The sequence below is a fragment of the Solanum dulcamara genome, chromosome 4 (assembly GCF_947179165.1).
Source record: "Solanum dulcamara chromosome 4, daSolDulc1.2, whole genome shotgun sequence".
Taxonomy (NCBI): domain Eukaryota; kingdom Viridiplantae; phylum Streptophyta; class Magnoliopsida; order Solanales; family Solanaceae; genus Solanum; species Solanum dulcamara.
In genome coordinates this window covers 1,347,471-1,373,210 of record NC_077240.1, presented here as the reverse complement: position 1 = coordinate 1,373,210, position 25,740 = coordinate 1,347,471, and the positions used below count along the sequence as shown (strand labels likewise).

Below are 25,740 nucleotides of genomic sequence, written 5' to 3'. Positions count from 1 at the left end.
TCAACAAATAATGTCTTTTTTCTTTTTTAATAATTTTTTATTTTTAATTTTCATACATCACAAATTAAAGAATATTTTAATATATTTTACATATAAAAGTTAGCGCAAAATCAGAATCAGATTGGCTTGAAGATAATTAAAATCGTACAAACAAAAAAGAACAATAAAAAACTATATATGATAATAATAGCTACTTTGACTCTTGTGTTAACTTGTTTTTCTTTATAATTATCTCAGCTCTTAACTTTATTTGACTACTTCAATAAATACTTAGATATAATTACCAATTTTTAATGTTAAATATTTTTAACGCAAAATAAATTTACCATACCCCAAATACACCCTAAGTTCCTCTACAACCCCCCACCCCCACCCACCCCAAAAAAAAAAAAAAGAAAAAAAAGAGAGAAAAGAAGTTAAATGAACAAGGAAATAAAGTCATTTTGATAAATAAAAAAAAAATAGATTTCGGACTCACGAGAATTATGCACTTTTTTTGCTTGAATATTTTTTACATTTAAAATTTACGATGAAACACCTACTTAATTTGGTGGAATGTACTAGAGCTAAAGATAAAGTTGATTGTCCTTACTTTGTCATTTATATTACTTGATTGGTCTATTGTGTTTAAAATGGTTCATCAATCATGATGGTAGGGTAGATAATTACTTGTGGTGGTTAGCTGTCCTCCATTTGGTGAATGAGGATAGATGAACTACTAAACCCATAAAAGTAAAACAGTTACTCAATTCAAATTTTAAGATAGTTTTATGAGTTGTTGAGTCACGTCATTCTCTTCTACAGACATATAAATTGGTTATTGCACCTAAAAGATTATGATATAAGCATCAGTTGTGCTTTGTGTTTGGTACGAAGAAAAATGTTACTCATGAAAAATATGAAAGATAAATAAGTTTCTTATTTGATTTTTTTTTGTGTTCGGTATATAAATGAAAATTTTGAATTTCTAAAAGCAATTTTTTATAATCTTGACAATATTATGAAAAAATGGAGGTGAGTGAGGGGTGGTTAGAGGGTGTGGGGTGGATGGTTGTGGGATAGGGACTAAGGCGGGTGGTGAGAAGATGAAGTGTGTTGAAGAATGAGAAATTTCAATCAATGTGTTTTTCCTACTCCCACAACAGAAGACGTTTTCCACGAGAAAATATTTTTTAAATTTTTTGACTAATCAAAAATTAAAAAAAAAAAAATCAAAATCCGTACCGAACACACCTTAAGGTCTACTTGAACAAATAGGAGGTCATTTCACATGTTTTAAGCTCTTAAATAGCAAGTAACTTAGTGGAAAATGGATTCACTTTTAGTGTTGTCATTTCCTAGGTTTTTAGCTTTAATCATGTTCCCCAAAATTTCCTATTTAACCAATTGGGGATTAGGATTATTGATCGAAATCATGAAGAGTGTGATATTTTCAAGGGCAATTATTGGTGCCCAAGACCCTATTTGGCCTGAAAATGACGTTAGAGGTTTTATATGAACCCTATAATTGAATGACGAATTGATTATTCAGTATCGTTCCACCAGCCACTTGTTATCAAAAGGCAAAAACAGACAAATTATCGTGCATAGACTATTTGGTGTAGTAAGATTATTAAACATAAACCCTAGAAACCTGCAATTACGAATCTTAATTAATGCTACCCAAAAGTTGCAAAAAGACAAATGATAACGGAACTCTTGTATATCTACTCCTTGTTAACTATTTTTTTGTTATTATACTATGGGTTTTATATTATCAATAAAAGTTTAATCCACTTTTAAAAAAAAATTGACCCTCTTCCTCTCACTCTCCTTTCTTGATTGTGCAAGTATATTTATGGATGTTGCCACTGAGTCACTGACTTTGCTTACATTCTTTGCAATGTGGTGGTGGTGGTCCCCTGAAATTAAGCAAAGTAGTGGGATACACTGTTCATTATGAAACTATAATATGATGGGATTGGCCAAAAGTTATGGCACAGGTACTGCACTCCATGCTACTTTAAGCCACTTTCAGTCTTCTTTTGGTTTTGACTCCTACAATGGATAAAAGGGAAGTAGATCAAGAAATGTAGTATAGCGTGTGACACTTATAAGTTACTTATAAATTGTTTTCAGTTTTTTAAAGTGTTTGACTGATCAATTTAAAATTATTTTGTGTTTAAAATAAACTCTAATAAATAATTGAATTTGTTTGGATGAACTTATTTTAAACAACTTATAAATTGAAAACAACTTATAAGTCAAAAAAAATAAATTGGACTGCACCTACTTATTTTATTTTAACTTATAAAGCAGTTTACAACTTATAAGTTACTTAAAAATAAGTTCATCCAATCAGACTTTATATATACTTTTACCAAAAAGAAGACTATTATATATATATATATATATCTTTCCTAGCAGTCTGAAATCCTTGACTTTGCTTGCTTGCACAATCCCTTGTTATCAATTGAAGGAGAAAAGAATAAATAATTTACTCACCCACCCATCCACCCATGTTTATACCAAATCATGTTCTTTAAATAAAATCAGCTGCAATACCTGGTCCTCTTTCAATAGTGAATTTGGATTATAGTTGATTTGGGGAAAAAAGAGTTGCTAGTTTTAACCTTTGTTGCTAACTAAACAACTTGGTATTTAAGCGGCGAAGGAAACAGCAAGTATGTGTGCTAATTATTTCCTGAACTTAGTTGGGATCTCAAGGTTGGATGACAAATTATTAAACCTTGTAAACTTGAATTGACCATATCTCAACTATCGGTATATAATGTATAGTAGCAAGCAGTATAAACCTCGCAATACAAGCAGCCTAAACAATAAACCTCATTGTTTTGCTAGTACAGCTTGTATTACAGGGAGATGGATGGAAAGCATGGTACAAAGGCTGGAAGAGTTGGAATGTCATCAGAATTCCGATTGACAAAACTGAACCAGTAGTTTATTGTCTAGTGTTTCTCTATGCTGTTTATTCCCCATGATGAAAACCCCATGACAAATGATCAAGCAGCTACCTTCTTGGAAGTCACAGAATTAACAATGGTCGCAAACTCGGGACCCTGCAAATGTAGAATAGCAAGCATCATTCTTTGTACCAACCAGCTGAAGTTTTACACACACAAAAAAAAAATATATATATATATATATTGATCTTCTCCATTCAGAAATCTTAAATACAATCAACTTTGACAGGCCAGTTTTGTCACTTCATGCCATCAACACAAGCATAGCACAGCAACACATAAGGAACTCAGTGATGTCCTGTATTTACCAATTCTCTTCCTCTTTATCTCCACCTAAGAACTCCCTTCCTAACCTACCTCACAGGTTCCATCAACTATCAAATTCTTGATTTCTGCAAATCAGGAAGCAAACACAACTACAAGGGAAGGATCTTCAAACATGACTCATATACTACTCCTGTTCAGAACCGGCTCAGCATATCCAGACAGCTATTTTTGTGCTAAACATAACTACCTAAACAAGACTGTCTGTCACTCTCGTTAACCATGACCATAAAAAGTATCAAATTTCTAACTATAGCTGATTCCCCTAACTAAATCACACATTTACTCATATAGTACATTGATCTACTAGAACGTCTTGGTCCAAGAAAAACTCAACATATGTGGATAAAAAACTAATGATGTTCAGTAAGGCTAAGGAGTTGAAGAACTGTAGCTTAGACTAGTAAGACAGGCATATTAGCAATAATTAGACTACCTTTAAAGAAGCACCTCCTACTAGAAAACCGTCAATGTCTTCTTTCTTTGCAAGGTCAGAACAGTTGCTTCCGTTCACAGAGCCTGCCAACAACATTTCAGTGTTTTAGGGAACACAGTAATCACAGTCAATCAACACTGAAATGTGGTATTTCCACATTTGACATGACGAAAAGAGTAATAAGTACAACCAAAGCCCTTCTAATAGAAAAGACGGATTCTTCAGATTTAACAAGGCATTATGCTGATCTGAAACTCAAAAGACAAAAATCTAAAAGAAAAAGAAAAAGGGAAATCCATTGGCTGTGGCATAATATTTGTCATTGATTTCAGCAAGGTACATGGTTCTCCTTTTGAACTTCTAACAAAGAGGCTCCATGTTACTCAAGTGAATAAGGGAACCTTTACAATGTCTAATTGACATATAAATGCAATTTAACCCAAACAACTAATGCAATCTGGTGAATAAGAGATGGAAGGGGTAATATATATGAACTAAAATACCTCCATATATAATGCGTGTTTTAGAAGCAACTTCTGCCGAAACATTCTTAGTAAGCCAATCACGAACAGCTACATGTACCTCCTGAGCCTGCTCAGGCGTGGCAACTTTACCGGTTCCAATTGCCCAAACAGGCTCATACGCAATGACAACATTATCCCAACTTGGTATAGCATCTGCGCAGTAAAAAACAACAATTTAACAGATCTCAAGGAGTAAAGCTTTTGAGTGCAATGTTTATCATATCAGATAAACTCATTAGAGCAAGTTACTCTAAACGAGTATCCCATCTCTGCCCTCGGGAAGTATTTATTCTTAAAAAATAATTATTATATCTAGGGAAGAGTGGATTGGGAAATAGGGAGGGGATTACAAGGTGGGAATCGAACCCTCACCAGCAAGGTCAAATTCAAGTAGCCAACCAACTGGCTACTAAGATTTTCCACATTTTGTTTTGATGAAGCATCAATCATATCTACAAATCTTGCTTGTCTATAGAAAATGTTTGAAGAGAGGAAGGAGACGATATTAATCAGCAAAAACCTGCCTGCAAAAGCCTTCAATTGCTGGAAACAGACATCAAAAGTTTTTCCCGCTTCTCTTTCTTGTAACAGCTCTCCAATACAGGCTATAACGCCAACGCCTTGGCTCAAAGCATAAGCAGCCTTCTTGCCGATAAACTGCATGAGAATGGTTCAGTCAAGTCCTTAATAAGCAGCTCTAACTGACAACCAGAAGATGTTGCATATGTTTTCTTTCTTCGACTTGTGATCAAAATTCTTAAGAGTTATATATTAACAAATCAAAAATTCCAGATAACTCTTACTTCATCATTTTCTCCAATTACATGTCTCCTCTCTGAATGGCCAAGAATGACCCACTTGCAGCCAAGATCTTTCAACTGTTCTACACTGCAAATGGAAGGATAAACATCATGGAGTGGAGAACACAACAAGGATAACAGCTGAGAACTCCAAGTAGATTCATTACAATAGTTTTGCAGGCAAACACAATAAACAACAAAGAAATAATGGCTTTTGGTGTCTAGCCAACTTGCACACCTCGACTATTTCACCAGGTACCTGCTTCATCTCACCAGCACAGATACCTGGTGACTCTACACATCAAATATTTGGCAGATGGCGAGAAATCGCCAAATGTTTTTTTGCCTCTGTCGGGATTTTAACATGAGACCTCACGGTTCTCCTCCCACTTCATTGATAACTAGGTCACAACCTTGGATGCCGTCAGTGACCCATCAACTTCAGCAACAACAGAAATTTTATGGCGGCAAAATACAAAGTCATAATATGTTGATTTAAAAACAGACAACAAAAAATCTAAAAATAAAAAGCTATATCAACTTAGGATGCTAAACAGGAAAAAAATTCTGAAACCTATCGTAAATATAACAATCGAGTATGGGAAAGGAACCACATATTAAGACCCCTACCAAATACTCTGCATTTTATTAACCAATATAGCCATGCAGTGATATGTTAACCAAAGTCTTGGTAACACTCTCGGATATAAACAGACAAGACAAACAGAGGGTTGATGCAACAAGGAAAGAAGCAAACCAATAATCAGGTTAACCAAGTAAGATTGTGAACCGCAATCTTTTCACTTCTGTTACTGTGGTAAAATCACTAAACTAACTGCCTGTAATAAGCTACTGAGCTTGTATCTTATCATTGCATAGTAATGCACCCTTTTAACAAGAGAAACTGTCCAATGTAAATTATTTATCCAAGATATTCTGATCTGAGCATTCAGAAGTTGGGAAGACTGCAACTTTACTGATTTAAGAGTCTATTGAAACCAAGCCTTCTAAAGTTAAGTTAATCATTTTTATGAGTTTCTCAAATTATCATTATAAAATCACATACCAAGAGTGTTAATCAATCCAGCCATTAGATAAGAATAAATTTGGTCTTAAGCTTGGGGAAATGGAATTGTACCTGATTTCACCAGTGAAAGCTCCACCTTTTCCAGTCCAACAATTCTGGGCAGAAATTTCAATCCTGTCGGTGAGTGAATTCTTTACTTGATCAATGTACAGAAAGGGAGGTGCTACAACCACATCTGGAAATTTTCCAAAAGCAGATTCTTGCATTAACATACGATGTAAGAGATATATTAGATGTTCTCATTCTTTTTTAAATGGACTAAAAAGGACATGTTGCCACGCAAATTGCCCACGTGCACACACATATATATACATGCAAACATATAAAAGAGCAATGTCATCTTAGTGGTCTTGAGAACAAAACAGATATCATCGTGTAAAGGACATCAGAATGAGAATGGCAAAAACTATTGTGAAACTAAGACTGAGAAGACCGAGGTCAAGTGCCCTGGCAACTATTGTATGATCACGGAGATCATTTGAGCTATTCCAAAAAGAACATGGCAACTATTGCCAAACGGAGATTGAGAAGTATTCATGAGTAACCAAGGTCAAATGCCCTGGAAACTATTATATGATCACAAAAAGATCATTTAAGCCATTCTCTAATCAAAACCTTACTAGAAATGTTCACGTATACAAATACATTTTCATAGGTGATATGATAGCAATGTAGAAGAACTCACCAACATCAGACTCGAGCTGAGCACTGTTCAAATCAGAGACAAGCTTGCTTATGGAGTCCTTTGTTCCGTTCTGGTAATAACATTGATGAAAGTAGAGAACATGGAGGATATATGAAAGTTAATCCAACCAGCCATAGATAAAATATCACAAAGTATCACCTAAATAAATTTACTAGGAAACAAGGAAGTGATACTTACACATTTCCAATTTCCACCAACAAAGAACTGCAAGCAAGTAGGAAGACGAGATCAGAAACCCAATTGGAAAAGGAGAATAATTTAAACATGTAAAAAAGGACTAATAGGAGCCTTGTAGGAAACAGACCGTTACACTGATTTGCAGCTAATTTCAACTCTCCCTTCTTCTAATTTAGCAGTTTCAATACTTCCTCTTTTAAGATACCAATTCACAAAATCAAATTAGGCCACAAAAAAATCAGCTTTTGCCTTCAAATTCTCTTGTTTTTCAAACATTTTTTCCTGCCTGGTTAATGAGATGGATTTCCTTTTATGGAATAATACTTTAAGCATTTATATTAACTAGTTTCATTATTACATACTTAGATGTATGTATTAGTCTTGTGAGATTCTATCTTCCCTGACTTTAGCAACTGATCAATTATCACCAACTTCAAGAAAAATATAAAGGCAGAGCCATATTGGGACCAACAGTTAAAATGAGTGGTTAGGACTGAGATCACAAATTTATTATAAATGCTAGGGACGGAAATATGAATAAGGCCAAGCACTTAACTTTTCACACAAAAACACTAAGTCTCGTGAATAATCCATTTGCCAATGATATAAGAACACTTACGAAGCAATTTCTCTAATAATTATTAACACTTATAATACCTATTGGTTAGAGGATGTAATATCAAAGTGTCCTGTGTCTCGTGACCCAAAAAACGAGTTTCCAGTCACAGAAAAGGATGAATCAGCTTAAGCCGCTATTTCAGAATTCTCATAGAGAGATGTGAAAGCATACAACCATGCATATTGTGGGAACATTCTACTGTCTGATGGCAAACTTAGTGCAGACATTGTACCGGATGCTCACCAATTACTGAAGATGATACTAGCCTTAATCCAGTCAGTCAAAGGAATGCAGGTCAATGTCATACTAGCTATATTTTCACCTTCCGCAGCTTACATTCAGGAAAAAAGAGGGGGCCGGGGGAAAATAAAGGTTTTTTTTTTCTTTTTTTGACAAGTACAAAGATTTCCTTTTTACTAATTCAGTTTATGCTTAAACAGGTAAACAGTGCTAGCTCCAATTAAGTTCAGATGATTAATTCTTGCTCCAATTATCCAATTGGTTCACATAGACTGTCAGTTGACTCACTCACAAGCCGTACTATAATACTCCTAGAAGTTAACATAATTACATAAGTCTTAGAAACAATGCTCTAAACAGTTCAAACTCTTCAAATAGCATTAGAAATTTAGAACAAAAGCCAGAAGACCATTTTTTTCCTTCTCCAACTTCAGAGAGAGTAAAATCCAAAAAAGTTAACAAACCAACAACAGATCTAAAAATGTACAACCTCGATCCTGAAAAGCATAATTCTATTAAGAGGAATATCAACAGTTTATCAATTGATAACTACTTTTCGAGTAAATTCTAATCAACAGATGGTAACTTATTACAACATGTATATTCACCAAAAAATTTTAAAAAATTACTCTAGAGAGGAAGAGGAAGTAGTAAATATATGCAAAAAAAGGAGGCGGGAAGTTTACCTTGCCGGAGCCGGCCATGGTGACGACGGCCCTACAACCTTTTCCGGAGGAAGAAAGTCGGAGGTGAGAATCGACATTGTGGAAGAAAGCTTGAGAAGTGGAGAAGAAAACGGAATTATCAAGCTTGGAGAAAGATTTACGGAGGCCAGAGAAGTGAGGGCATGAAATGGAAGTGGCGGACTTAGGGCCAGACATTTGAGAAGCTAGAGATGTTGATGCTACCGCCATTTTCACTTTTATGGAACTCAAACAGTACCTGCTTCTTCTTCTGCTACTTCTTTTGTGCGCCTGAATAAAGTGCCAGTCTTCCCAATATCTATTTATGTTTAGTCTATTCACACTCGTCTTTCGGAGCGTCGAACACACCTACTGGTTAAACCTGAGAGTTGGTGAGCTTTTTGCAATGTTATTTTTATTTATAAATTAAGGTTGGTAAGGAATACAGAGGATCCAACCGCTGAGTTAAATTATAATTAATTTAAAAAATTGCTAATTGATCAGCTATAAGTTACTTCCTCCATCGAATCTTTAGTTGTTGTTATTTTGAGATATCCAACAATATTTATTTAATTTATGAAATTAAGAGATAATTGACATGTAGAGTCCATTTGAATTCTTATAAGCTATTTGTTTTAAACTTTTTTTAATGTTTGACTGATCAACTTAAAGTTATTCTGTGCTTAAAATAAATCTCAATAAATAATTGGATTTATTTGAATGGACTTATTTTAAGCAGCTTATAAGTTGAAAACAGTTTATAAGTTAAAAAAAAAAATAAGTTGGGTTGCACCTACTTATTTTTTTTAACTGCAGTTTTCAAATTATAAGTTGCTTAAAATAAATCTAATGAAAACAGACTATTAGTTCCTAATTTATCCTTATCATTAATTAGTTGTCAGTTCCCTATTATATTTTTTAAGACATTATATTTATTATATTCAAAGGGTAATATGATAAAAATCACTCTTCTATTTATAGAGTCTTAATCTCTATGTCAAGTCAATAGTGGACAATTATTATTGGACGGAGAAAATAAATTACTTTGATATAACAATAATAACATATTTATTGTAATTCTACAAATTACAAGTAGAATTTGAAAGATAATAAAATATACGCAAATCGTATTCCTAAAGATTATTTTCGAAAACGGACATGTTAGTTGGAACTTGGAAGGAGATCAAACAACACTGAGCTCGTGCTTCTTCTATCACAATGCCGAGGTTAGAAGATAATATTTTCCTCGTCCCAATTTACAATATTCTATTTTTAAAACTTTATTATATTATTTTATTATCGATCATCTAAGAATATTTAGTCCTGTAAGATGATTTTTATTTGTTCACACAAAATTTTACGCTCTCCATACTACATAAGTCAAAATATAAACTAGTGATGCTTTCAACTGAACAAATCAAAAATAAAGACATAAGTATTATTATTAATCTCTTCACGTTTGTTTCTAAGTTCAAAGTATAATTTCTACAAATAAAAATTTCCTTTGTGACATTATTTCTTCTTTGTATAGATAGAAATAGAATTTTTATTTTAAAAATTTAAATGTTAAATTTTCACGACACACTTAATGAGTAATTTATAGTCACACAATTTAATTTAATTTTTACATTTTGTCACAAAATTAGAATGAAATACTCCTTCAATTTTAATTTGTTTGTCTTGTTTTCCTTTTTAGTTCGTTTAAAAAAAAACTTTTCTTATTCTAACTTTCCACGTGATGAAATTTAAGATCACAAAATTTAAAAAATATTATTATTTATTTTTCTAAAACATCATACTATACTAAAATTAGATAAATAAAGACGTCATTTTCTATGTCCAGCCACCAACTGAAGGGCCGGGTTCTCCGTGACAAGTCATTAACTTCTTTTTGTTTTTTATTTATTTAATATTTATTTTTCACGGATATTTTTGCCAAGGTCCGGATAATTCCACGTTTCCTTCATTATTGCTACCATAGGAAAGACCTCTTATCTATCCTCTCGTTTAGCAGCCCATACGCTGTAGCAACTTAACTACCAGGAGGAGCAACTATAATTTTCTTTTTGAAATATTAACGTTTGGCATGATTCAGTTGAGATCTAAAAATTAGGCAAGTTAAATTAATATAGAGTAATTGAAAGTTGAAAATTCTCCTAATTAAATTGTTTGGGATAATCGTTTTATCTACTATTACCGGTCAAATGAGCATATCACACCAAATCATATTCCCCTGTTTGCATAAAAGAAGCTAGCTTTCCCATGTCAACACAGAGCTGCCTGAATAGTTAAAGATCCCATAAACTCAAATGCCAATTCAGATATATTCCGATGATGATTCCTTCACATTTGCAGGTAACTGTGGATCTTGTATCATGCATTGTGGCCTTGAAGTATGCGGTTAACTGAATGTTCTAGTTCAACTAGGCAGGTCTTTGTGAGAAGACATAAATAGAATAACAAAAAACCTAAACCTTCTTAACACACCAAAACATTTCATACCCAAAAGGGATACAATTTTGTAGATATGTTTAAGGATTAGGTATGTGAGGCGATGGACGATAATGGATGTTATGGCACTAACACCATTAATTCATGAAGGAGAGCTAGCTAGCTTTCCCTTACATTCACTATTACTCATATATGAACACAGTTCTAGTCTCCATGTCACGACCCCCTTAGAACTGTTGGGGATACATAAGAAATATCCAAATTCAGACCCCATTGCACCGGCAACAGCTCCCTGACTCTGTATTGTGCACCTTTTTATACAACAGATGGAGCAGAAGCAGCTAGAAAGGAAAAGTAATAAAGGTAATAACCTGGTTCCTATTTGGTTCCAAATGTCAATCATCCGTCTTTGTTCCCCCCAACTACACTTTTTGAAGAAACAATCTGTACACCATGGGATGACGAAACGAACATCTACTTGAGGAACTTCCATCTGTGAGGCTGTTATCCTTCTTTGGCAACTTTCTGGATTTCTCTTGACCAGATGAAAGGTCCTGAAGAATTTGCAAGCATGTCATGATTGTATATTTAATTTGCCAAAGTTCCTTTAGGCCATAGAAGATAGCACTAGAAAGGAAATGTAAAAGAAATGGTACTAACCTGGTTCAGATTCAGTTCCAAATGTCAATCATCCGCCTTTGTTCCCCTAACTACACTATTCGAAGAAACAGCCTGTACACTATGGGATGACGAACATCTACTTGAGGAACTTGCGTCAGTGATGCTGTTATCCTTCTTTGGCAACCTCGTGGATTTCTTTTGTCCAGATGAAAGGTCCTGCAGAATTTGCAAGCATGTCATGATGGTATATTTAAGTTCCTTTAGACCATAGAAGATATTCTGTTCTCCAATTTTATTCAATGCTATCTCACCAACAATAAATTAAGAAAAGAAAGCCTGAAGAATCACGGGAATCATTATAACGGAATAAGTACATGCATGCTTAATATGCTAGTTGAAATATATAAACGCGAAGCAGTTTTGTGGAGTGAAACTGAGGCAATGCTAGAGAAAAATAAGAGTAGTTGAATAGCTTGATAAATTTCCTTATTCAAAACGGGAAAAAAAGCTGTAGTCGAATATTAATTTGAATAATTGGATATCAGAGATTTGGCCATTTATGAAACAGGTCAAATAAGTTGGGATATCCTAAAAGGGAAAGTAGGCCAACTAAATCAGCAGTACTAACTAACCTGCTCAGATGTAGATCCAGGTGTCTTAAGCTCTAAATCTGTTGCCACTTCATTGGAATCTTCTCTTTTCTCAAGTCTGCTCTCTCCTTGTTCTGATGACTTGTTTCTGGATTCTTGTCTGGGCATACTACCTGGTTGTATAATTGGAGACATATACTGAGTCGGTTGCTGTTCAATCAATGTATTGGGAGTCATGTATTGAACAAAAGATGAAGGATTTGGAGCAACTGCAGGATTATGATTGCTGAAGAATGGATAGGCCTGCAGAGATGGATGCATTGGAACTGGTCCAGTTGGAACCGGAACGGGCATCGGATACGGATATGAAGGTGGATGCATGACCATAGAATGATCCATCCCAGCCCATGGATACATAGTCCTCATTCTTTGTTGATGTTGGGCATTAAGGCTCTCAATATCAGATTTAAGAGATGCCTTCTCTTCTCTGAGATCATTTTTCTCCTGGGTCAACTGCTTGAGAACAAAACAAACAATAAGAACTTCTACGGCTACGAAATGGGAAAGTAGAACATTACTTTCAGAATGTAATGAGATATGACCTCGCGGCTTTCATCAGTAAGTGCAGCATACTCAGATTTTAATCTGCTGACCTGAGCAGTCAAATCCTTCAGCATTTGAACGGTATCACTTAGGATGGATGCTTTGTCATTTTTAGGTCTATCAGGATCTGCATATTAAATTTTTGACTGCATAAGAATTCATGCTTGAACCTATTTTTCCCTTCGAGCCTGTTTGTTTTATTCTAAAAGAATGTACACATAGATTGTGCACAAAAACTAACTCTAAGGGATCATTTGGTACTCCATTCCAAAGTTGTGTTTGGACACTGTATAAGATATCCGGGCGTTTGGTAAGCCCTTTGGTACTCTGTATTAACAATTGGTGTATTAACAAGCATCATACCAATGAACAGACGGTATTGTCAATATACCTTACTATGTGAAAGAAATTTAGCTAAATTTGAAACAAGAAAAAGGTAATCAAATTGCAAGCCCAACATAGTACTGGAACCAGATTTTGTTATCAGTGTACAAAATGAACCCTAGAATACAATTAATAAAAACATTAGCAGTGACAAACCTATTTGCAGAATCAAACACCATGGAACTACAAAATCAAATACGATCCCTACTCAAAAAGACGAGTGCTATAGTGAGTTGACTTAAAACTTAAACATAACAAAATAGTGAAATACAAAAACAAGAACACTAAAGGTCAATGGGCAGCTTCAAATTGGAAGTATAACATGTCTCAATGAGGAAAAATAACATTCAGCAGTCAAATGTGTTGACGAGCTCAGAGAAAACAAAATTCAAGAACTCAGTAGTTTATTATATCAAAGAAAGATGTACTAATTTACCAAGAGTCTTTCCTAATTCCATGAACTGCTCGTTTAAGCGGTCCCTCCTTAATTTTTCTCGATCTGCTTTCTGCACTTTTCTTGCAGCAATAGAGTCTTTGAGCTCTGCTTCAGGTTTTTGTTTACTACTGTGCGTGAAGAAGAATTAGTATCAGTTTGTTCAGGAGAGTTTCAATGAACTCGTGTTGAAACAACATTCATATTTCTTTGTAATATAGCTAAGGAAAAGAAAATATAAGAAAATACCCTGTTGCACGTGTAGCTAACTAGGTGCTTGTCAGAATTTGGTTAGTATTTTCCCTAAATGTAGCTAACTAGATGTTTGTCTGATTGCAGCAGGGGTGGAGCTACAAGCCTGTCTACGGGTTTGGCAGAACGCACTAACTTTAGCCCAGATCCTATATTTGTGTTTAAAAATCCACTTAACATGTATAAAATAAATTATCTAGAACGCAGTAAGTAGTTTCTTCTAGAATCCAGAACCCCATATACTTAAAATCCTAGTTCCGCCTCTGGATTGCTTCATTGTATTGTGCATATTTATTCTGTCATACTTGTAAAACAGTTAAGTCTGGGAACAACACAATGTATCAGCACTTGCTGTGCCTAAGAATTTCCCCACATAGTTCCAAGAGAATCAAAATTCTGAGCTGCCCGCTTTAACATTACATCTCAGAATGATAATAGACAAAAAAATCACAAAAGTAAACAGCAAATGTAGAGGACTGAACTGAACGAGTCACAACTCTGTTTACAAGTCTTCTCACTTTCTCTATGTTCTCAGATCACCCCAAAAGAAACTCCAGAGCAAGTATATTCTTAACTCAAAGTCCTACCATATCTTGAAATGGAGAATCCCACTACCCACTGATCAAAGAACAACCACACCTTTATAATGCCACACAACCCTAAGGAGTTAACCATTTTAGCAGGACACACCAATTGCTCCAGCTTTCTCTACCAGCAAATGTGAAAAGAGCTATAAATGAGATATAGGTCTTTGCGATCAATAAGAAGCTCGATTAATTAAATTTGGTGCTGTGTTCTCCATTGATTTTACTATTCCTTTGAAAATTGGAACTTCTAAAAAATACTAATTGAAGTAGCATAATTAAAATTCAATCGCATGAATATGGGCATAATCTCGATACATCAATTAAACATGCTAGATACAAAACGTAAGCTGGAAATACATAAAATTTTACCTTGATTCAGAATGCAAGCCATTGGGAGGCATAGAAACATCAGGAGGAAACTGATTTAACTCTGTTAAACAGTGATTTGGAAGCTGATTCGACTGATAGAGGGCGCCGTGGTTTAATTGATCCATCTTCTGCACTTTACCGCCGCGAATTGAATTGGGAATCTAGGGTTTTGAAGTCGAAGAACAACAATTTATGCACTGTTTTTTTTTTCTGTTCTTCGCAGTGCTTTCCGATGCGAAATTCCACCTTCACGTTATCCGTTATCTTTTTTTTTAAGTAAATTTTTATTTTCCCTTTTCGTTTTCAACTTCTTTCTTGAAAATATAACACTCCGACTTTCTTCCAATAGGATAGTTGCATATAAAACCTGTGGAGTATTGGGTTCTTAGTTTTTTTAACCTTCTTGAATCTCTCGTCAATTTGTATGTAATAATGTCCAAATTGGATTTAGGTCTTATTTGTTTAATTAGAATTAGGAAGCCTAATCTGAAATATCAAATTTATTTATAAGTAAAATATAATAAATATATCATTCAAAGAAAAAAATAATTAAATATATAAATTTAATAAAATAAATAATTATTATTTAATATAAAAAATAAAAAAATTATATTCACTAGTAATCATGGAAATAGATTGAGGTGATTGGTGTTGTCATGTCTAACGTAATAAGGGTGATTGATAGTGACGATGGTTCAGTTATAATGATGAAGGTGATTGGTAGTATGTAGTATGTATTGATATAGTTATTTATGGTAATAGTTGATAGTGATAGTAGAGGTGGCGACGGTGGTGGTGGAAGTGGTTATAATTATGATGATAGAGGTCATAAGTGTGCTAGCGACTAATAATAGTAGTTGACAGCGGTAGTGATTGTGATGACAAAAATGGTTGATAGTGGTGGTGGTTGGTTGTTGACGAATGTAATAGTGGTTGACAATGATGGCAGTGACTGTGAACTTGTGATGATAGAGGCAGTTGGTGGTGGTGGTGGTTAGTGACGGTGTATAAACTATAAAGTATTGGCTAAAACTATTCGCATAAAAAAATCTCTAAGTGATATTAAGATTATGTACAATCTCAAGTTTGATGGAATAAGCTAGATATTTGGGATTAAGTTTAAGATAAAATTTATATTGTGTTTATGGTGGATAAGATAAGGATACCGAGATCAGTATTTTTGAACATGTGAAGAGGAGATGGTGTTGTAACCCTAATGATGAGGTATGACAGGTTGGTCATAGTAGGTATGAAGAAAGGTAGAAATAGACCAAAAAAGTAATAGAAAAAAGTGATTAGACATGACATGATGCAACTTACTGAAAACACAACCTTAAATGAGAGGATGTGAGAGTTGCGAATTAAGGCAGAAAGTTAGTAGGTGTTTGGACCTTGACTCACTTTTCAGTAGGATCAGGCTTGGCGGAAGTCTGGAAGGATTGTGTCCATCATAATATTACCTTATACATATAAGTTTTCTTATTTTTGATATTTGTTACTATTTGTTGTCTATTGTGTTTCTCACATTATTTTTGTTCTTGTTACAGTTTATTTTCTTTCTTAACAATTGACATGTGTGCGTCATTGTCATATTTGTTTTTCATAAATATTTTAATTTATTGCACTTAAATTAAGGGTATTCCGTAAATAACTTTTCTACCTCCATGAGCTAGGAGTAAAGTCTACATACTCTCTATCTTCCAGACTCTATTTGTAAAATTATATTAGATATGTTGTTGTTGTGTTTGATAACAAATTTAAACAACAAATATTTTGTGGTTAAAATGAACAATATGTAGGTTATAAAGGATGTAGCCGTAGACACATAAATTTCGTTATATTTAATTCATCTCAAATTTGGATTAAATTCATAGTTTTTCGTTGAATAATTATTTTGGACTACACAATTTATAAATAAGTCCATTTTATTTATTAAATTCAAGTTTGAGGTCCATTTCATCTTGAGACCCAAGCTCATGTCACATGTCAAAATAACTTGGCATCTCAATCAAGTTAAAGACCAACAAGAGGATGACACGTGTTCAAATGATGTGGTGATCCCGGTTAAAGTTCAACAACCAATCAAAAAACAACATTATCACATAGTAGTTGTGATAAACTTGAAGACTTATAAGAACCAGTCAGAAGAAGGCAAAATAGTTCATCTGCATTTGGACTGCCTTCTTCCTACAACTATAAATAGGAGGGTTACATAATTTTCTGAGGACAATCTGCAAGCATTGGAGAAAAGCTACCACACCAACTACATAGTTCTTCGAAAGAGTGGTCAACAGATTTCTTCTTAGAGATCGATTTGAAAAGACAAAACGCTTTCTGACGTTCCTGGAGATCAAACACATCTCAAGAAAGTTTATATCCTCCTGCATTCGAGAAATACGCTACTGTTGGCCCTCGAATTATGAAAACTTATTAGGAGAAAAGAATCAAGAGAACAATGGAATTGTACTCACAAATATTCATCAATAAAATTACTTTGTCTTTTATATATTTTGGTTGTAGTTAATTTATTCATCAAGAAGAACACGACTTTGAGTATCCTAAAGAACTTTGTGATGGACCACTGTATTGAGCTTTGATGGTATTTGCAATCATATCTTGTAGTTGTTGAATCGTTAGAGTAGCCACTAAAGCAGCTTTCTTTGCACATTAAGATTCAACTAACTTGGTGGGAGATTCGATATCACTTTTTCTTGCGGTGCTAGGTTGTGACTTGACTCTCCAGAGCAATAGAGATCTAATTTGCTCATATGTTGGGCGATTTGAAGATCTTTATCTTCAATAGATTTTTTTAATGCCTCAATAGTTTGTGTCATAACAGCAAGTTGTTCATCGACGTTGACTACATCAGTTATCATGACGTTAACCTTTGTTGAGGTAAATGAATTTGTCTAATTTACGAAATTCTCATAGTTGAAGCCAGTTTGAGAGATTCCATCTGAAGGGAAGAAATGGATTTTGCTCTCTAAAGTCGTAGTATGAAATCCTCCTTTCTCTAAAGAAATGTAGAACTCCGATTATTCACGTTGCTAGCTTTGAGATTTGCCTTATATAAAATATCATTGATTTCTTTGCAGTTCATTGTTGTAGTTGAATTTGTAGTTCTTAGATTTGTAGGAGGAAGAGATGAAGAGCAGAATTGGTCCTACTAGGCGTGCCAAATTTGTTTGCAATAAATTTTCATAGTGCTGAAAATTAACTGCAATCAAAATAAATAAAAGAAAAAATAATTTTATTGATGAATATTTGTGAGTACAATTCCGTTGTTCTCTTGATTCTTTTCTCCTAATAAGTTTTCATAATTTGAGGGCCAACAGTAACGTATTTCTCGAATGCAGGAGGATGTAGACTTCCTTGAGATGTGTTTGATCTCCGAGAACATCAAAAAGCGCTTCGTTGTTTCAAGTCGATCTCCAGGAAGAACTCTATTGACCACTCCTTTGAAGAACTATGTAGTTGGTGTGGTAGCTTTTCTCCAATGCTTGCAGATTGTCCTCGGAAAATTATGTAACCCTCCTATTAATAGTTGTAGGAGGAAGGCGGTCCAAATGTGGATGAACTCTTTTGCCTTCTTTTGATTAATTTTTGTAAGTATTCAAACTTATCACAACTATTATGTGATAAGGTTGTTTTTTTGATTGGTTGTTAAACATTGATCAAGATCGCCACATCATATGAACACGTGACATCCTCTTGTTGGTCATTAACTTGATTGGGATGCCAAGTCATCTTGACATGTGGCATGAAGTTGGTTCTCAAGATGAAATGGACCTTAGACTTGAATTTAATAAATAAAATGGACTTATTTATAAATTGTGCAGTCCAAAATAATTATTTAATCCAAAACTATGAATTTAATCCAAATTTGAGATGAATTAAATCTAAAAAAATTTATGTGTCTATAGACTCTACTTGTAAAATTATATTAGATATGTTGTTGTTGTGTTTGATAAAAACTTTAAACAACAAATATTTTGTGGTTAAAATGAACAACATATAGGTTATAAAGGATGTAACATTTTAAACTATGGGGAAGATAAAAAAAAAAAGTAAAAACGAGAGGGATTTGTGTAACATGTAAAACTATGGGGAAGATAATCGTTATTAAGAGAAACCTCCAGGCAGGTCTTTGTAATTAACCAATACTTACACTTTCGGTACTTGATTTTGTTGCCGTGGTTTAAGATTGTGAACCAACTTACGCCCCAATTTTCCTCGCTCACGAATAATCATCTTGCCGTAAGAAGAATCCATTGTTCAAATTCAAATTTTTGTGCCCTAGAATAAGAAATTTAAGGAAAAATGTCGGGCATGGGAGATGGTTACGTGGGCACGGCCCAGGACGCCGTCAGAATCCGACGGCTTGAAAAGCAGAGAGAAGCAGAGAGGCGAAAAATTCAGGAGCTCAAGAACAAGACTGCTTCATCTAAAGGTCAACCTGGTCTTCTTCAATTTGGGTCCAGTACATCTGAGGTTTGCGTTACACTTGCATACAAAGCTCGTTCTTTTATTTTAATTTATTTGTTTGCCCTTGAACTTATAGCAGAGGTTGTTATGACAGCAGCTAAGCCTGCAGGAACACCTATAGATGTTAATGTCAAACTAACATCAAAGCAGTATGATGAACATGTGAATAAGAAGCAAGAAGAATCAGATGATCCTTTGATAGATCAAACAGTGTATCAAAAGCTTATAGGCAAGCTTTTGTATCTCAATATGACAAGACCAGACATATGCTTTAGTACTCAGACATTAAGTCAGTTTCTACATCAGCCAAAAAAGTCTCACATGGATGCTGCACTAAGAGTGGTCAGGTACTTAAAGAGGCAACCTGGACAAGGCATACTACTGTCCAGTTGCTCAGATAATCAGGTTACTGCATTTTGTGATGCAGATTGGGCTTCTTGTCCACTCACCAGAAAGTCTGTTACAGGCTACATGATTAAGATTGGGAAGTCTTTGGTATCATGGAAAGCCAAGAAGCAGACCACAGTATCAAGAGCTCAGTTGAGGCTGAGTATAGAAGCACGGCTTCTACTGCGTCAGAGTTAGTATGGTTGCTTGGCATGTTGAAAGAAGTAGAGGCTGAAGTCAAGTTGCCAGTGCAAGTGTATAGTGATAGCAAGGCTGCAATTCAGATTGCAGCAAATCCAGTATACCATGAAAGGACAAAGCACATAGAAATAGATTGTCACTTCATTAGAGAAAGGTCACAACAAGGTTTGATCAAAGTGACCTATCTGCCAACTCAGGAACAACCTGTAGATGTATTAACCAAAGGATTGTACAAAGCTCGTTCTTTTATTTTAATTTATTTTTAACTGGTATGCAGGAGTGAATATTTTTGATAGAGAGAGCTAATTTGGTATAAAATTGCGCCAATAGAGCAGAATGGATGTAAATGATTCATTTAGTCGACAACTAGTCTGGGATTAAGGTGTAATTGATCAATTGTTTTATATTGAAATTAACTTGCCTAGTGGTCAATGAAGTGGAATGAGAACTCAGAGAAAAAAACACTAGGTGATTTCTTCCTAGCCTTGGTATTCCTGGGAGGTGGTAGGTATCCGAGGAATTAGTAGAGGTGTGCAAAAGCTGGTCTGTACACCATGGTTTTAAAAAAAAAAAACTTAAAAGATATCTGGGACTTCTGTTACACCTAAACTTATTTCAGCCTCTGTGTATCCGAGGTTTCGATTACACTTGCATACAACGCTTATTCTTTTATTTCATTAATTTTTAACTGATATGCAAAAGTATCTAGTTTTGCATATAATGGGTCCAAATAGACCAGAGAACTATTACTAATTTGGTATGAGATTGAATCAATAGAGCAGAATGGATATAAATGATTCACATAGTCTGACCTCAACTAGTTTGGGATTAAGGCCTAGTTTATTAATTGTTATCTATTGAAATGTAACTCACAAGGTTTGACTTTTATAGAGCCTGAGTTTATTCAGCCTTTTGCTCATAGCGAATTAGACATGCTCCTCTTCTTGTAAGGAAGAGTTGTTTTAATGGTTTTTTTTTTACTTGTTGACTCACTGAATAGACAAGTTGATGTATTTTTTTGACATTGTTGCTTAGGTTAATTCTCATTATTGAAATATGTTTTTTCAGATTCTTGAGACTGCGTTTAAAAAGGAAACTGTGGGTCTTGTCACAAGGGAGCAATATGTTGAGAAGGTGAGCCAATTTGTTTGCTTATATGCATTTCTTAATTTTCAACATCATCTTAGGTTAATTAATTGCTCTTGTATTTCGGTTCATTTGTGGTAGAGGGTCACTATCAAAACCAAGCTTGAAGAGGAAGAGAAGGAGAAGCTTCAGAAGTTGCAACAAGAGTGAGTGTATTTTCTACTTATCGTGGCATTAGCTGAAATAGTGTAATATATATGAATTTTATTGTGATGTATGTTTAATTTGTCAACTGATTCTTCTGTCACAGGGAAGAAGAGCTACAGTTACAAAAGCTTAAGAAGAGGAAGATCAAGGCTGACCCTCGACTCTCATTTTGTGATGATTTGGATAATGTCAATGAAGATGAAGACGAGGAAAATAGTAAGAAATAAATTTCTAATCTAGTCTTGAAATTTGAGGTCTACCTGAGCAATTGGGTCTATTTCATTCACCTGCTCCTTTTTGAAGTGAAAATTTATGGAAACCATGATTATGATATTTAGTTAAAGTATGTAATCTTCTGTCTGGACATGAAGATTGGGTAGCTTTCTTGATGCTGCATTCAATCTAATTTGCCAAACAAGCTGAATAATTAGCAGTCTTCTCAGTTTGTAGTATTAGTTTGATTTTGCCATGTTTCAGAACACATTATTCAGTGTCACTTGAGTTATCTACCTTAGAGTGAGATTTTACTTTCCCTCCTTTACTATTAGGCGGGAAGGGGATGGGATGGTTGTTGTATTTCTATTTTCTAGTTTCGTCGGGATGAAGATTTTGGGGATATTGCTAGTAATTAGATGGTACAAGGCTTGTGACATCTCATTTTTGGAACTCTGACATGCACATGTCACAATTGTCCCAGTATTAATTGTATGAGAACTTTCTGCTTAGTCTGTTCGATCACATAAATCTGCAGTTTGGCATGATTTCTGCTTTGGAGGAAAATGCACTTAGGATTCATGAGCTTCTGATAGTAGATATCCTACAGTTCATGTCTTCTTTAATGAAAATCTTGTGTCATTTATCATCTCTTCCTCACTCTAATTTTTCTGTTCTTCCCCATCAAGATATAGTATCCTAAGGATGTTTGTTGTGGTGCGGGCGACTATGACACTATCAAGTATCAAGTGTGATCAGATGTACATGAGTATATTTATGTGTATATGTGCAGGGCCATCCACAACATGAGCATGTCTAAACAGTATTTTTGCTAATATTTTAACAAGATATAAATTAGGTTCAGATTGTGATGGCATAGTACTTATAGTTCCATTTTCACTTTCATCTACTATATAGAGAATGAAGAATCTGACAAGCGCATGTGGAGAAAATTTGGGAAAGATCCTACCGTAGAGACAAGCTTCTTGCCTGACAGGTTGGGCATTCCTACAATCTGCCTCCCCCAAGATAAACCCTTTCTACTTCTTTTTTACTTATCATGTTCTATTTTGGCCTTTTTACTCATTAATGTAATTTGGAATTCAAAGTGCACTTTTTCAGTGAGAGGGAGGCGGAGGAGCAAGCCGAACGTGAAAGGCTACGTAAACAGTGGATGCGTGAGCAGGAGCTAATCAAAAGTAAGTATATTATTCTTACTTAAACATTTTTTTAGTATTCCCTTACCCTGTCTTTGGGAACAGCTTCCTAGAATTCTGAAGTGTTTGAACTTTGAAGAAGCTTAGCTTCTGATTGTTTCTCTTGCAATATTTCTAGACGAGCCTCTACAGATAACTTACAGCTATTGGGATGGAACAGGCCATAGACGTGCGATCCAGGTTAGTAACTACTAGGCATGAAGAGCCCAAAAGGTTGTCCAAACTTTTGAATTCACTTGAACTACTAACATTTCCAGGTGCGGAAGGGTGATAGCATAGGAGAGTTTCTTCGAGCAGTTCAGCAGCAGCTTGCGCCTGAGTTTCGAGAGGTTCGAACTACTTCATTGGAGAATCTTCTTTATGTGAAAGAAGATCTAATCATTCCTCATGTAAGATCCTTCTTACTTGTGTGATTCATGTCTTACCTTCTAACATGCTGAATATTGGCTAACTTACTACCAATTTTGTTGAATGTTCAGCAACACAGTTTCTATGAGCTGATTATAAACAAAGCCAGGGGAAAGAGTGGACCGGTAATGTTCAATCCCGACCTATATTCTGGTGAAGTTGATGCATCACGTAGCTTGTCGCTTATGTCTTAGAAAAGAAGAGTACTAAGATACCGTTTCCAATATTTTCACATTAATCAGTCAAAGAAGTAGAATCTCTCTGCTGTACTGAGTGCGTTTTTCCTTCAATAGAACTCTATTATTTATCAAAAATAGCATTTGAAAGAAAAGGATGAAGTACATGGGGAGTTAGAGGTGGCTGTGTAGTAGAACCGCCTCATGCAAATGCAATCCTCGCTGCTGAGCTGACGAGTATTGGCCAGTGGCCACCACAAAATTAACATTTCTGTTGCCTGATAATACATTAATTTTCTTGTTTACATTTCTTTAAGTGTTTAATTCAGTTTATAGATAAATATTTCCTTGATTAGAATGCCAAGGAAAGATCTTTTTAGTGTGTTCAGTTTATCTTTTTTTTTTTGCCAACAACTACGCTTTGGCTAACACAATTATTGAAATTTGAAGGATACCTACAGTTTCCATTTTACATCTATTCTATGTGACTATCACCCATAACTCTTTATATAAGCTTATTTTACAAGTAAAGGAGCACACACACATCCTTTCACGTGTGTAATTAAAAGAATGTCCAACAATAGTAATTACAATTTTTTTTTAAACTATGTATCTGTAAGTCTGCGTCTTGGTCTTTGTATAATGCCTTACGAGTTACGTCATGTTCTGTGATGTCAACTACCTGATTTCTAGTTTTGTTTCCACTTTTATTAGATCCTGTGGCTGTTACTCAAAAAAATCTTTTCTACTCTTGACAGCTTTTTCACTTTGATGTCCATGAAGATGTGCGGACCATTGCTGATGCTACTATTGAGAAAGATGAGGTATGGTTTCCTATTGCAGATCCATTTTCTCCATGTTCAGTGATTTTTAACTGTGGTGGTTTCACATTCTTTTCACCGTGATATATCGTACTGAATGCTAAGTATAATACATGTTGTAATTAATTTTGGGATGCCGTTGACTGATTAAAAAAAACTTTGGGTGTAGCTTGACATATGCTACTTTATCAAATAGAAGAAGGTTATCTTTTTAGTTTTTCCTTTCTCTTTCTATCCGTTCCTCCGAAATTAACCTCAATAGCAAATTATCTAGTGTGATGTCCTGGAAACAATGTTAATTACAGAGAACATAAAAGCCCTGAGAGTGTGTGCAACAGAGAGGAAGGGGGAGGGATCCCATAAATGTTAGTTTCTGCATGTGGGTGCTGATGATCTTTCAAATCCATTCTTTATCTTCTTATATAAAGAAGAGGACTATAAATTAGTTGATACTTTATATATTCGTTCAAGTCACTTGTCCATTCCAACTGTGTTGATTTTTAAAAAAATTCAATTGTGTTACAACTGCTTTGCAGTCACATGCTGGGAAAGTTGTAGAGAGGCATTGGTATGAAAAGAACAAGCATATATTTCCAGCTTCACGGTGGGAGGTAACATCTCTATTTCTTTTTTCCTTTGCCCTTGTGTTTTTTCTCTTCACTGGATGGCAATGGACTTAATTGACCATTATCAAGTCACGTCTTTTAAGTGCTCAGTTGACACCAATTTCTCAAGTATATTAATGCTGCTATTGATACCATACTCCAACTAACCAAATAAAATAACTGTGGTTGCTCTCAGAAGAACCCTTCCACCCCTTCCGTTCAAACTCATAATGTTGTATAGCATTTTCTTATCAGGAACTGAAAAGATAAAACATGATGTATAGATATTTTCTCGGTAATATGTCTTTGGTTGTCTTTCTGTTGCAGATATATGACCCAACAAAGAAGTGGGAACGATATACAATCCACGGGGATTAAGTGTAATTGTAAAGCTGATTTCATCTTCATCGCCAACAAGATAGCTATTTTTCACCATCATTTGACATGTTAAAGACAGAAAGGGCCTAAGCTACAGTTTTTACTTGTATGCTGCTTGTGTAAGAACAAAGGGGATGCTGCTGTATTTCTTCAACTCCCCCAATATATTATCCTTTTTGCATTAAGAACTCCTATTCTAGATTATTAATGTGCTGAAATTTGTTTTACTATTTGCATTTCTTATCCTACATTGTTTTCCAGTCTCCATAGAATATCCCTGTTGAACTTTTTATTTAATTATTAGCAGGTTGGGAACGTGAGCACCACAAGTCCACTTTCAGTTGTCTGTTCACTTCATTTTATATTTGTTGACACCACTTGCTAGGCATAGTAATCTGAAAGTGCAGTCATTTGATCTTCTGAAAATGTTAACTTGTATTTTTAGCCTTCACGATCTCAGCATGATGAACATGCTAATTGTTAATATGACTTTTATAAGGCAAAATAATTGAACAAAGATGTGTAACTAATAAGATCTTGCCCTTAAGCATGTATAGCTAATAATCTAATTTAATACTTAAATGTGATTTTAGTTCCAGACTTAACTATTCACAAGTTTTAGCATCTCATTTTACATAGTATTCCACCATTGTATATCACACATTTTCGAGAAAGCAAGTTTAGATTTCCGAAGATTTTAAGTTTTG

At 34.7% G+C, this 25,740-nt stretch overlaps 3 protein-coding genes across 4 annotated transcripts; 1 reads left to right on the top strand and 2 right to left on the bottom strand.

Moving 5' to 3' along the window:
* Window positions 1–2,719: 2,719 nt before the first annotated feature.
* LOC129885352 (triosephosphate isomerase, chloroplastic-like) lies at window positions 2,720–8,952 on the bottom strand. The gene is made up of 9 exons (XM_055959598.1): window positions 8,563–8,952; window positions 7,018–7,044; window positions 6,820–6,889; window positions 6,186–6,309; window positions 5,051–5,135; window positions 4,772–4,904; window positions 4,227–4,400; window positions 3,724–3,806; window positions 2,720–3,059 (listed from the first exon to the last, which is right to left on the bottom strand). Exons 1-9 carry the CDS (start codon window positions 8,788–8,790, stop codon window positions 3,003–3,005), a joined length of 981 nt encoding a protein of 326 aa, XP_055815573.1. The 5' UTR covers window positions 8,791–8,952; the 3' UTR covers window positions 2,720–3,002.
* A 2,059-nt stretch (window positions 8,953–11,011) lies between these two features.
* Window positions 11,012–15,175, bottom strand: LOC129885351 (transcription factor bHLH121). 2 transcript variants are annotated; one of them, XM_055959597.1, is made up of 6 exons: window positions 14,850–15,175; window positions 13,645–13,769; window positions 12,824–12,951; window positions 12,264–12,734; window positions 11,671–11,847; window positions 11,012–11,564 (listed from the first exon to the last, which is right to left on the bottom strand). In XM_055959597.1, exons 1-5 carry the CDS (start codon window positions 14,972–14,974, stop codon window positions 11,695–11,697), a joined length of 1,002 nt encoding a protein of 333 aa, XP_055815572.1. In that variant the 5' UTR covers window positions 14,975–15,175; the 3' UTR covers window positions 11,012–11,564; window positions 11,671–11,694. The 2 variants fall into 2 exon arrangements, with proteins under 2 accessions (XP_055815572.1, XP_055815571.1); XM_055959596.1 differs by having other exon boundaries at window positions 13,645–13,772; window positions 14,850–15,172.
* A 3,807-nt stretch (window positions 15,176–18,982) lies between these two features.
* On the top strand, window positions 18,983–25,281 carry LOC129885350 (protein XAP5 CIRCADIAN TIMEKEEPER). Its single transcript, XM_055959594.1, has 12 exons — window positions 18,983–19,340; window positions 20,991–21,056; window positions 21,150–21,214; window positions 21,319–21,431; window positions 22,347–22,425; window positions 22,551–22,627; window positions 22,764–22,825; window positions 22,903–23,034; window positions 23,125–23,178; window positions 23,988–24,053; window positions 24,587–24,661; window positions 24,983–25,281. Exons 1-12 carry the CDS (start codon window positions 19,170–19,172, stop codon window positions 25,031–25,033), a joined length of 1,011 nt encoding a protein of 336 aa, XP_055815569.1. The 5' UTR covers window positions 18,983–19,169; the 3' UTR covers window positions 25,034–25,281.
* The last annotated feature ends 459 nt before the right edge of the window (window positions 25,282–25,740 follow it).